This window comes from Cottoperca gobio, chromosome 5 (assembly GCF_900634415.1).
Source record: "Cottoperca gobio chromosome 5, fCotGob3.1, whole genome shotgun sequence".
NCBI lineage: Eukaryota > Metazoa > Chordata > Actinopteri > Perciformes > Bovichtidae > Cottoperca > Cottoperca gobio.
The window spans coordinates 18213943-18227012 of record NC_041359.1 but is presented as its reverse complement, the minus strand read 5'-3'; the positions used below and the strand labels follow the sequence as shown (position 1 = coordinate 18227012).

The window sequence follows — 13070 nt, the reverse complement described above, 5'->3', positions numbered from 1 at the left end:
GTCGTCTTTGCCCTTCGCAATCCACCAATGGTACGCCGCGGATAGAAAAGGTTGTTTGGTAATTATTGATCCCTGAGATGAGTTTGAAGTGGGACATGCTTCAGTGGACAAACACTGCCACAGACCTCTGACCCCTGACGCTTAGACATGTAGCTTTAAACAAAGTGCATGCCAGAACCTTTGGACAGCTGCACAACTGTTATGTAGAATCATGTTGTTTCCTGCAGATACCTATATCTAAGATATCTATAACTAATCAAGTCTCATGTAACAATGCACACCTACAGCTCAATAGTGATAAAGTGTGAAATGAGTTCAAGAAAACAGCTAGCCTACTCACATTGAAGGTTATTGTGAATGATTAATATATATATTTAAAAAAGGATTTGTGTCAGCACAGGAAAAGTACAATTCAAATAAAGAATGAATAGTTCACATCCCACATCTGTCAGCCTCAAGAGATCCAATGGCATGGATTGTTTTTTGTTATTATGTTTTAGAAATGAATAAGTTTACTTGATGTGATATATTATTATTTTTTAATCTTTTCAGCAAGCTTACATGATCAATATTTTGCTGTTGATGAATTATTTAATTCATTAATACATTACAACTCTTTATGAAATATCTGATCTTTGCAAATTCAAGTCAATGGCAGAGTGGGCAACATGTTGCAAATCAAATGTATTTGTATAGCCCAATATCACAAATTATACATTTGCCTCAGTGTGCTTTACAGACTGTACAGGTTACGACACCCTCTGTTCTTAGACCCTCGCATCGCACAAGGAAAAACTTCCTAAAAGAAACCCCATAATTAAAGGGGGGAAAATGGAAGAAACCTCAGGGAGAGCAACTGAGCAGGGATCCCTCTCCCAGGACGGACAGACGTGCGATAGATGACGTGTGTACAGGACATTCGAGCAAAGAGTTTCTTGTGTTGCTCGTTTATCGGCAACTCAAAGTTCCCCTCTGCTATAGGGTTCACACATTTACTCTTTTTGACAGTGTAGACTTGCAATATGGTGAGTGAGTACATTCAAGGTCATTATTGCAATGTCACACCAAGAGAATATAAGAGGTAAAGAACAATAATAACCAATAGTATCAGGGAACATTTATTATAAAACTTTCAACAATGTTACCTTCCTGTGTTGGACATGTATGGTGCATTTAAGTTCAGCTGAGGTAAAGGTTGTCTGTCTGGTTATACATTTGCAGGAGAATGCAGGACCGATAATAATAATATTATTAATAATAATAATACATTAGACTTGTATAGCGACAGGTGGCAACTGTTGAAACACACTACTCAGGACGACACAGGAGAAACTGTAAGGTCGTCATCAGCACATTCTTTACAGCTCTGTGAATTTAGCAACTGTATCTGCAACATCACTCGTATAAACTTTGTATAACACATAATGTACATATATCATAAGAATCTGAATCACACCTTGTTTTGGTAAATCACAGCACAGGCACAAAAACATCTCAAGACTATAGCTGTAACTCACATATATTCTAAGTATTGATTCATCTGCCGATTATTTTATTTATTAATCGTTTGATCAATAAAATGTCATAAAATAGTGAGAAATTTCCCAGTTTCTCAAAGTCTGAGGTCTTTAAATGTCTTAAATGTTTAAAACCGAAGACATTCAGTTAAATAATTATTTATTGAATTAAAGATCCTTTAATCTCGTCTGGCCTGTACCCAAAGGCATGATTGAACAACTTTAATTTAAACACTCAATATAGTCATTTCATTGATAACATAGTTTCAGTTTTACAAAAGTATAAGCCCATCTTATTCATAAATAGAATCTTTAGTCCAACTGAAAATAAATGTCATGTTCTTTGTGTCTGCAGCACATTGTGTAAACCAGATGCACTCAAATCATTAACTAAAAAGGAAGCGCTTATATATTTAATATGTAATATAATTTAATGTATGTTTTGGTTACTAATTCATCGGAATACTTTATATTTCGTTTTATAGATTGAGAACTTGTTTCCATAAAGGCAATGAAATCGCATCATTTTGAAGCGTATATTTGTATAATTGCATAAAGCAGTAGCAACACTTTAAATAACAACACACATAGTATTCCTGCTAAAGCCTCATATCGAACTTACAAACGTGACGGCACGTTTTACCTGCACCGTAACGTGTTGAACTGAACAAACATTTAACAGTTTTGTTCAGTTTAGATGCTGGTGTGGCATTTATCCCTCAATGCTGACAACACACACGTCTGCAAATCACAGTGCAGGTTTGTTAACTCATGAAACACTGACGACCGCCACTAAGAGCAAAATTAGCATTTCTGATATTTCGTGCTAAAACTTTTTTTCTTCCTTTTAAGTGTTGACTGAATGTGATTTCAGTTGGACTTTAAACTCTTGTGGCTCACGTTGCCACCAACGCTCATCATTAGCTTTCCACTGAGTCCTCTGCGTTGGGTTGTATTCTATCAGAGTCTTGCTCGGTGGCAGATGCTGAGTTTGCATCTGGCGTTTCTGCAGATGCAGAGTGTTGTGGGGTCTGGTCCGTTTCTGATGATTGTTCATGTTGCACCTTGTCATCATCTTGTGGATAGAGCTCTGGGTAATGCTGCATACACTCCTGCATGGCCCTGAACTGATCCAGGCATTCAGAACCCTTCACTTCCTCCTTACTGTAGTGGAAACAGGAGAAGGCGTTCTTAAATTCAATCCCACAGGGACCACTGGCCATCCCACCCAGGCAGGGGCAGTTCCAGTTGATCTCCCCACTGGGAAGAATCAGACCTATGATGAGAGAAGTGGTTTTAGTTAATACACAAGTTATCCTTTTGTCTTTTTAAAAACTCACTGAGTTTAAATTCAGCCTGACGACAGACCCCTCTGGTAGTTTTACAGCTCCTCACCTCGCTCCTCATATGGGTCATTAGGATCTTCCTCTACGAGCTCAGCACTGCTGGGTGATGCATGATCCTCTTTGGTGACAAAGATGATTCGGTCTTTACCTGTGGTGTAAAATGTGGAAGGACAACACAAACAAATTGTCAGGGATAAGTACTGTGGCAGCGAATCCAGACCAAAGGCAGGCTAAAGGATACCTACAGCCTATACTTAACTTAATATTCTGACATTGATAGCAAGTAATAGCAAAGTTCAACAGTTGAGTCACAATTCAAACTGCGCGTTCCTCACAAGAGCCTGACTGGTGAATCATCCAGGCAGATATTTTTGGTGCATATTAGATTTAGACATTAATCCAGAAACATTAGTTTTACCAGCAGAAAGATTTTTTCTTTTTCAACTGTAAAATGCCTCTGCACATAATATGATCAATAATCATTATTAAACTGAATTCCTTTGAATCATCAAAAAGGTTTGTTAAAAAACAACTTTATTGTTATTTGATTTTTTTTGCAACATTTAAATCATAATCATAAATCCTTCAGGCTCTAAACTGATCACACGTCTGTGTGAGAGATGTCATTCAAACAGTGATCTGATGTAGCACCTTCCAGCCTCTGGTGTTATGAATAGGTAAGGTAAGTGTGTATAGGCTATGTACATACAAACCTATAAAAATAGGTTGTACATTACTGGAGTACATCTGAGTGCAACTGATCCGTTGATCATTAGAAATAAATGTGCTGCTTTTCTGTTTAAATTAAGTACATTTAATATTTTTGGGATTCTTTGTTGGACGGAACAAGCCATTTTGATTCACTTTTTCGTTTTGGGAAATTGTGATGGCCATTTTACATATTTCCTTACAACCTACAAACTAAACGATTTATCAAATATATAAAAAGGGACAGAGCAATAGATCATGGAAATAATTATGGCACAACACAAAACAAGAATTAGCGCACCAGAAGTGAAGGGATGGGGAACAGGAACATGAGCCTTGTGCCTCAAAACATAGCATAAATACTCCATTACAAGTATCAGCATATTATCATCAAGTGTACTTAAAGTATCATAAGTAAAGTTACATCATATGACATTAGACCGTTAATACTGATGCTTAAATGCTGAGGAAGCATTTCACTGTCTTAGCTGATTATTTTCATTTATTACCATTTTAAAGTGTTTCCCAACTAAGGGGTCGTGCCACCTGCAACATAACAAGGGGCCCAAAGTAAACACTGTTTTTGTGAGGGGTCACCGGCCAAAGAGAATAAGGACCACTGATTTGTGTTTTGTAAGCTTATCATCTGTATTTGTATGTCAAAAATGTATCCGCAAAGTAGTATCTGCAGTTGTCAAATACATGTAATATTTCCCTCTGAAGTCTATCGTACAGTGAGCAAATGTACGGAGCTACTTTCCACCAACACCTTGACAGTCGAGATGTTTTCATGATGAAAACAAGACGAGGACAACCTTTTAATGTCCGGACTCAAGGTGACTTTCTATGAAAAACATCGCAGTCAGTGTAAGAAAGCCAACAGTGCTGTTAACACGTACAGTTTAACATTCCTGGCTGTCACTGTAATAACAGGGTTGTTATTACTCTCTCAACAAAACCAACATTGATTTTTTAATTCAAACTAAAATCCACTTCAGGGTTAGCTTTCCATACAAGTTAGCCTGCTAGCAAAGCATGTTACCTTCCTCTCTGACCGAGCTCATGTCTTCTCACTGGGACAGATTAAATTCCTCTTTTTGATTTACAGCCGCAGCTCCAGGGACTACGACTATTACTGACACACAACACAACACAACACAACACAACACATGAAGAGGGCGAATGTTTTTAGTAGCAGCATCAGCTAGCTTGTTTCACAACTATCCTTGCTTGAGCATGGATGGAGTCTTCTTCGTCTGGTCTATTTCCGGTCGCGCAGACGCTCCGGCGCGCATTGCAGCCCCCAGCAGGTCAAAACATTCCATGCGTCAACGTTTAAAAGGATTCTTCAGGAAGTGATGCTCGTTATTTCCGGTTCCGGTTTTTTATAGAAAATGAGAAATGTTGTCTTTGATACGGATGATTTCCCTCTAACTTCCTTATTAGATTTAATTAAAAATGTTTAAATGTAATTCTATTTATGGGTCAAAATACAATATATTACGTTTCTGACAACACATGGCAACTAAGAAAGGAGGAGAGATGTGATATCCAGAACAAGTGTGTCCTCTTTTCCATTAGCTACACTCAATTTATTTGTAATATGTACTAGGCAGTTGGAAAATGTTCAGTTTTTTTATTTGCACTTTAACGTTTGTACAAGATTTACATACAAATAAGTAAATAAACAATGAAGCAAACAACCACAACAAAAAGTACAGAATGACGTTATACAACACATGACAGGAGTGGGATGTACAGTAGTGCCTCACAATTACTCATTCATTTTGTTATTAGTGTGTGCTGGATCTGTATAGAGTGGACCAAGGTTTAAACATATACATAGGGCTGCTCAGTAATAGACTGTATTAACTGCAGGTATGCAGTGGTGAAATGGATTACCATTTATTGCAGAATTGTATTTAGTATCGCTGATCTTATCAGCTATTGCTTCCATATCAATAATATAAAAGTTCAAGTAACCTTTGTTTACATTAATAAACATTTTGGGCTAACAAATCTTCCAATTTAACAGACTTGTGATTTTACACTATAAATAAATGTACTTACTAACAATGACCCTGCAACAAACACTCTTCAAATCTTAATATATAATTATAAAATACATTTACATTTTGTAAACTATATTTACTAACGATCATAAAATCATGAATTCATTCATCTTGTTCACTCACATGACTATTTGGGGATTTACTCGTTTTAGACTGCATTATATTAACACCATAAAACATCATTGTATAAAAAGGAGACACGACCCTCTTTTCCTCAGAAGCAACTCATGTGCTTTTGACAATTCACCTGGGACACTTCAGACAAGTAGAAGACACAAAAGACCTTTTTCCACAAAAAGGTTTTATTGAGAATGTTTTTCTATAAGTTTGTTCTGAAATGCATTAATTTTTTACATATTCAAAAGACTTTATCTTACACTTAAGACAAATTCAAAATGATTCAATGCGTGGCCTATGTACAGAAAGTCAATTTTTTTCAGGTGTGGAAAAGCGATTAATGAAAGTATGCTTAGAGCAGACAATAAAAAAAAAAAAAAAAAAAAAAAAAAAAAGTTGCAGAAAGTGAGAGACGAAAATGAATGCGACATGTGAGTTAATACTGCAGCTCCCTGGGAATGCCATACATTAAAACAGCGACAGGTGGACCCCAATGTGAGCTCCACATCCTCTTCTTACAAGACCCTGTTCAAATAACAGCTATAACACAGGGTCACTAATCAGGAAAATGACAGTACTTGACTCAGCGTTTGACAGTTCAGCTTCTGTTCCACACCTTCACATAATTGGCAGGTTGACGGGAAAATAAAATAAAGCTGAAAGTAAAAGTATTAACTAAGATGACACCAAGCAGAACATCGAGTGCATTTCGGCACAGCAGGCAGTTGACCTCCATCATCCGTGTTGAGTATGCCTGCATACTGAAGCGCTCTATTGTCAGTCTGAAAGAAAGGACCGAACTCCCGCAGGACTTCATGTCATACACAAAGGAAGCCTTTAAATGAATCTTGGGGAGTTATAATCTAGAGTCAGTTAGAAAATCTGATGAAGTACAACTGAAATGTCGGTCTTTGTGTTACTTTGGAAGATACGAGGTGGGAGCAACAAGCTGTGTAACCCCACCACCTCCCACGGTCCCATTTCAGCTGAGATTCCTGAAGATTCCTCGAAAATCCTGAAAGTGGAGAGCTGACGATGTAGGAGCTTCACATAGATGTAAAATAAATGCAAAGTTGGTGATCCTAAAAAATGTTGGTAGAAGGTGGGATGATATTGGCTTTTCTAGAAGAGCAGAGCCCCCATGCTGCCTACTTCGCTCTGTTCTTTCACAAAGATCTCAAAGTACTGATAGATGATGGTGACGGCGAGCAGGATACCGGTGCCAGAACCAATGGCGCCGAGAAAGTCGGCCATTACTGAAAGACCGCCGATACACAGTCCACCAAAGGCAGCAGCAGTAGGAATGTACCTGGGAAACAAAACGGGGAGATTGCGATGAATATTAATACAGAGAATTTCACCTTACAGTAGCATTAGATATTCAAAACATTCATCATGTTTGTGAAGAAGTCATTCATGGAATCGTTCAACATTTAGGGAAATACACGTATCGCTTTCTTGCCAAGAGTTAATGAAAAAGTGGAAACGGGGAAACTGCAACCCTGGGAAAAAAAGTGAATGATTTTGGAATGTTTTCCAAAATGTGGAACCATTCCTTTAAGCGTTGCTTTTTGTAAATGCACAACCAAGTGAGCAGACGACTGAGGAAAACTTTAGCAATAAGAAAGGTAGTCACATTCGTGAACTGCTGACCTACCTCTTTTAATAGTTTAGTATGGCTTGATGATTGACATTTTTGCACTCTGTAACCACACCAAGAAAAGTCTATTCCACCACTGTGTGCAATATCACCGCCATGTGCACTGTTTATAACTTCTGCAATTCTAGTAATAAGTACATCGGCTTGAGTCTGAAGGTTCATTGTTGAACTGGGGATCGGTATGTGTAACAAAATAATCTCAACTCAAAAGGATATTTTAGGACTTCTGAAATATTACGAAATAAGATGACAAATGATCCTATGGTCCTCCTCTACCACATAACACAAATGAAATATTATTCATTTTTATTGTAATACCTTCTTATCCTATGTTTGTTATATATGTAATACGTTGTTATCTTACATGTCCTGGGTTATTTATGTCAGATATGATCTTTGCCTACTTTTGTCCATAGTAACATTACTATATGAATACACTTGACAATGTGTCGCTTTAATTATAAGATGGGAGCTATTGGCTTATAAACTAAATATAAATATATATAAACGAATGTAAATTATAATTAAAGCCTGCTTGTATTCTAACTGAAACCTTTTCAGTGTGTGGTTTGGCTGATGAGGTATGTAAATGAAAAGGTTTTTGAGGTTACCTGTTTAGTTCATGGACCATTGAGGTTTCTCTGTGTCCCCTCATCACCATCTGCTGCTCCTTAAGCTGTTTTGCCACCTGGATGAAAGTAAAGAACAGAGCTTTAAAAACACAATCAGTCTAAAATAAACCCAAAACACCACCTGCCTGAAAGCGGTTACAACTTACATCTTTAGCGGAGGAGCCTGAGACTTCAATCCAGGTCTTGGAGAAAAAGGCACATGATCCGAGCATGAAGACGATGTAGATGACGGCATGGACCGGGTCATCAAGAACAGAACCAAATGACTCCGGCGGAGAGAGGAAGTAACAGAGTCCGCCTACAGGGTAGGCACGGGCTGGACCCCCTGACGTAGCGTCCTACAAACATGAGAAAATAATACACGCTTTAAATTTTTTTTTTTTTTTTAAAAAGGCCAGCAAAATGTTTTATCAGCTGCGGTTAACAATAAAAAAACAAACAATAAAGAATACTTAAAGATTCTTCAGACTACATTCACTCATTCTTAGAGTAACGCTTAACAAACTGAACAGAAAAGGTGGGATTAAAATGTATACTTACAGACCAAGTGCCGAGCAGATTAACCAGGAAGTTGCCACTGAAGCGTGTGGAAAGCATCTGGGAGATAACATACAAGTTGGAGACCAAGGCAGACTGCAGGATGATGGGGATGTTGGAGGTGTAGAACAGCTTGATGGGGTAGGTGTTGTACTGGCCACGGTAGCGAGCGGACTTGATGGGCAGATCCACCCTGAATCCCTGTGAGAAGAGTTGAATGTGTGAGCAATTGAACTGTTTACATTCCCTAACTTCATCATCTGGTCCATGTTGAACTTTGAGAAAAGTTGCATGTTAAGAAAGGCCAGAAACTCACCTGAAAGTAAATCACTACAGCAAAGACAAATACTGTGGCGATGAGGTTCATGAGGTTGGGCAGGTTCTGCCTGTAGAAGCCCTCTCTCAAAGCTCGCACTTTGTCCGTACGAGTGGCCAGCAGATGGAAAAGCGCAATGATTGCTCCCTCAAACTCTGTACCTAGAAACATCAAAAGTCACAAGTATGAGACACAGTCCTGCAGAGTGCAGAGAATTTACCTTTATGAATCAAAATCACATATTCGCCGACCACTTTGTGGTTTCTTACCTCTTCCAGTGTTCACAGTCGTGGGGCTGAAGGCCTTCCAGACGATCGTCTCACAGATATTGGTAGCAATGAACAGCGAGATTCCTGAACCGAGACCGTATCCCTTTTGGAGCAACTCATCCAGCAGCAGCACGATCAGACCGGCCACAAACAGCTGTGGAAGAACACGACAGATACAGTCAGCTGAATAGGCACCTATGAGGCAGTTATGTGAAAATATTTCACTTTGCAATAAATTCACATTTCTTTGGAGAGTCTAAGCTGTTTATTGTGATGTTTATTATGTAAATTAGACATTTTCGTTTCCTTAACTAAACTTAATAAAAATGTGAGCTTTAAAGAGCTGCACTTTAGGTTCCACTGGAGCATTGTTTACTTTGTGAGTAAAGTCAATTCATCTAAACAAACCTGTTGGTCATGTAATTATAATGACGGAACAAAGATTATTTGAATTGTAATACTTGACATAATGAAGCGTTTTTGCAAGATACTCTTAAAAAAGGACCGTGACTTCTTGCACTTTAGTAAGTTAACGCTCTTTAATTGAAGGAGAATTATATGTTTGATAATGAATGCTTTAAATGTCGACATCACTGTAGGGGATTTGTCTATAATAATAAATCATTAATAGTTGGGGAAGACCGAAAAAAAAGAAAGAATCCACAGCAAACGGCTGCGGATTTTCATAATTCTATATTATTATGTAATTATTTTTTTAACATCATCATAGCTTCATTGTTCCCTGAAAGCCATTGATTTGATGAAGGTATATAGATTATAGATTATATATATATATAATTTTGAGTCAAAGTACACTATTGGTTATGACACGTTTAAAGAAAATTCCTGTTCTTACCTGAATGATGATGAGCAGACAGATTCCTGCACCCATCTCAGAGGGATCTCCATACATGCCGGTCATCACATAGACAATGGCCTGGCCGATGGTGATGATCATTCCAAATACTGAAAAAAAATTAACAAGTGTTAGACAATCTATGGACTTATTTATAAATTCGAACCATATGTTCATAAAGTACCACCTGATGAGAGTTTACTTACATTTCTGAGCTCCATTGAAGAGGGCTCTGTCCTTTGGTGTGTCTCCAACCTCAATGATCTTAGCTCCTGCAAGCAGCTGCATGATCAGGCCTGAGGTGACAATAGGTGAGATACCCAGCTCCATCAGGGTACCTGGAGGGAGATATTCCAGTTAGGATAAACAGCCACACATTTTTATTAGTGATGCACCGATCGATAGGCCACCGGTCGAAACCGGCCTGTTGGCAGCTGATCGGCCACACATGGCTTTACATCGCACACAGGGGCACAGACAGAAACATCACACACTGTTTTGTTATTTAATAGTCACTAATAGTTTAATAACATTTTAATTTCCCATGAAAGAAAAGTTACAAAAATCTTTCTGTATGCTGTTAATTATATTTCTTAGAAAGAAAGAAAAACGGAATTTTAAAAAATCTGAATCTTTTCTTTCCAGTTGTTAGCTGGACAAATACCTCTGTTTGAGGCTAGAATCACTCTCATCCAGTAGAATGGATCTGCAGAGTCTGAAGACATGATGCCAAAGAGGGGGATCTGCAGGAAAACAGTGTAAGATAATTATTTTTTCATTCACAAAATGTAATCAAATCAATGGTGTAAATGAAAACTACTCCGTGTACAAATCCATGGTAATTAAATAGTGTGACAGTTTTCAGGACACACGTATTCCTAAATAGACAACACACTCCTACTGTGCAGTGCTAATTTCACTGCAGGTACTTAAGTAAATCAATAAATCAGCAGAAAATAAATCAGCAAACGTTTTTGATTGCTTTAATAAGCACCTTAAAAAATGTTTCAATTATAAAAGCACCAAGCTCTTTTTATGCAGGGCTATGATTAGTAGTGACGGGCTGTTGTCAAGTTTCTTGACGTTTTCTTATACAAAATTAATTAAAAACAATTGATCGTATTTAAAATCACTAGTCTCAAGTCTACAGAAATATGTGGTTTATTAAAAAGAAATACTGCACACTGGGACCAATGTACTCAGCGTTAATAACAATACTTTTGTCCTCAGACCTTTGTTGAAGGTCATTCAGGTATATTATCTGATAAGGTCTTAGCACCAACTTGACTTTAATAACATGCAAGTGATCTTGGTGTGCAGTTTTTCTTCTTTTTTTTTAAATAATTCTTTTTCAAAATGTTACAACTACAATCATATGAATTTGCAAACCATTTAGAGTAGTTAGTGAACAACTAAAACAGTCATTAATGTTGACACTTACCTGGCAACACACCAGGAAGATGAAGAGAGTGATGGCAGTCCATAGTACCTTCTCTCTGAACTGGATCTGTTGGACAATCGCATTATGAGAAGATGTATAACAAATAGCTGAAGCAACGCCAAGATCTTTTTTTATAGCCAGATGCAAATGTCCTAATGAGCGTAATACATACCTTTCGTTCAGGTTTCTGGATCTCTGGCAGCACTGCACAGAATGGCTTTATCACCTCCAAGAATTTGACTGAAAACAAGAAAACATGAGTATTCATGCGAGTTAACTGGGAATGATAGCTCACCAGGGGGACGTGGCAGTGACCGGTGGGCGGACTCAAGATAGACATACATTTACAATGACCAGATTTGACGTGAAATAAGGCATTTTAACACGATGTTTCTTTTTATTTTCCTGAAGCATGACATTATCATTGCTATGTGTTTCTTATTAGCGTTAGGCAGATGATTTGGGAGCAGCAGACTCAATATAACACCGGTCGTGTTATGCGTCGTCATCACTAGACTGTCAATGTCTTTGAATGAGTGGCTAACGAGTTAGCTTAGAATATATTTCCAGCCAACTAAAACCACCTTGACGCTTTTAAAATCTTACTACAAGCACGAAATCCAGCTTACGACATTACTGACCAGCTGATAAATTGAATCCACTATCAATTTCTCATCGCGAAAGTCTCACAATAGTACAAAAGCCGACTAGCTAGCTAGCAACGTGAGCGAGCTAGCTAGCTACCAATGCCAGTCAGCGCTAATACCGTCAGGTTAGCTAACTAAGTTGTACAAAATAGATACAACTGTTTTGTGTAGGGTATTGCTAGACACACTCTACATATTTGACTTGTAAAAGATCGTGTGTTAATGTCATACTCACTGCCCATGATGACCCGACGGTGCTCCGACGTGCTCCTTTACTGCGTAAATCTGACCAGAAATCTCACTACTGACTGACTGTCTGAGCCACAGGGAGGAGGAGAAACTTTAGAGACACGTCACCACTACAGACACGCAACACAACCATTTAAAGCACCAGCCTCTGTCATTACCCTGCAAACATGTTACTTTCATTTACAAAACATAATATTTTCGACCCAGATTCTGATTATAATATTAATAAAAGAACAATAACATATAGTATTATTATTATGATTAATACTAATTATATTATTAATAACAGTAATACTAATAATACTAATAATATTATTATTATTAGTGTGTTTATATATTTAACTTATGGTTTTAATTTATAAATAACCTTAAATACCTTATATGATAAATTTGTATTTCATGTCATCATCTTGTCATTGTTTTTTGTTAAGGTGTTGACTTTAATAAAGTTGTGTTGAAAAACAAGGATTTAGAGAACCAGCCTGCAAATTTTTGAAAACCCAGATAATAGTATAGAGATCATGTCTTCCTTCTTATTGGCTAATAATAATAATAATAATAATAATAATAATAATAATAATAATAATAATAATAATAATAATAATAATAATAATAATAATAATAATAATAATAATTGTTATTATAATAATATATTATAAATATAATATATTCATTCTACTACAGAGACTGGAACATTGTGTTG

The 13070-nt window shown here is 37.3% G+C and overlaps 2 protein-coding genes across 2 annotated transcripts; both read right to left on the bottom strand.

Annotated features, from left to right (window-relative positions):
* Positions 1-1091: 1091 nt before the first annotated feature.
* LOC115008012 (mitochondrial intermembrane space import and assembly protein 40-B-like) lies at positions 1092-4851 on the bottom strand. Its single transcript, XM_029431240.1, has 3 exons — positions 4614-4851; positions 2913-3011; positions 1092-2793 (listed from the first exon to the last, which is right to left on the bottom strand). Exons 1-3 carry the CDS (start codon positions 4633-4635, stop codon positions 2438-2440), a joined length of 477 nt encoding a protein of 158 aa, XP_029287100.1. The 5' UTR covers positions 4636-4851; the 3' UTR covers positions 1092-2437.
* Positions 4852-5190: 339 nt separating this feature from the next.
* On the bottom strand, positions 5191-12481 carry sec61a1a (SEC61 translocon subunit alpha 1a). The gene is made up of 12 exons (XM_029431239.1): positions 12354-12481; positions 11644-11711; positions 11472-11537; positions 10695-10773; positions 10237-10368; positions 10031-10140; positions 9175-9328; positions 8906-9066; positions 8593-8790; positions 8199-8390; positions 8032-8108; positions 5191-7069 (listed from the first exon to the last, which is right to left on the bottom strand). The coding sequence occupies exons 1-12, from the start codon at positions 12358-12360 to the stop codon at positions 6883-6885; spliced, it is 1431 nt and encodes a 476-aa protein (XP_029287099.1). The 5' UTR covers positions 12361-12481; the 3' UTR covers positions 5191-6882.
* Between the last annotated feature and the right edge of the window lie 589 nt (positions 12482-13070).

Bases quoted from the DNA above. Each gene is read 5' to 3' on its own strand.
- LOC115008012 (XM_029431240.1), bottom strand. From the start codon at position 4,635: ATGAGCTCGGTCAGAGAGGAAG. The intron at 3,012-4,613 runs GTAACATGCTTT...TTTACACCACAG, and splicing joins GAGCTCGGTCAGAGAGGAAG to GTAAAGACCGAATCATCTTT. The intron at 2,794-2,912 runs GTGAGGAGCTGT...CTCTCATCATAG, and splicing joins TGACCCATATGAGGAGCGAG to GTCTGATTCTTCCCAGTGGG.
- sec61a1a (XM_029431239.1), bottom strand. The intron at 10,774-11,471 runs GTAAGTGTCAAC...GTTTTCCTGCAG, and splicing joins TCTTCCTGGTGTGTTGCCAG to ATCCCCCTCTTTGGCATCAT. The intron at 10,369-10,694 runs GTATTTGTCCAG...ATCTCCCTCCAG, and splicing joins GATTCTAGCCTCAAACAGAG to GTACCCTGATGGAGCTGGGT.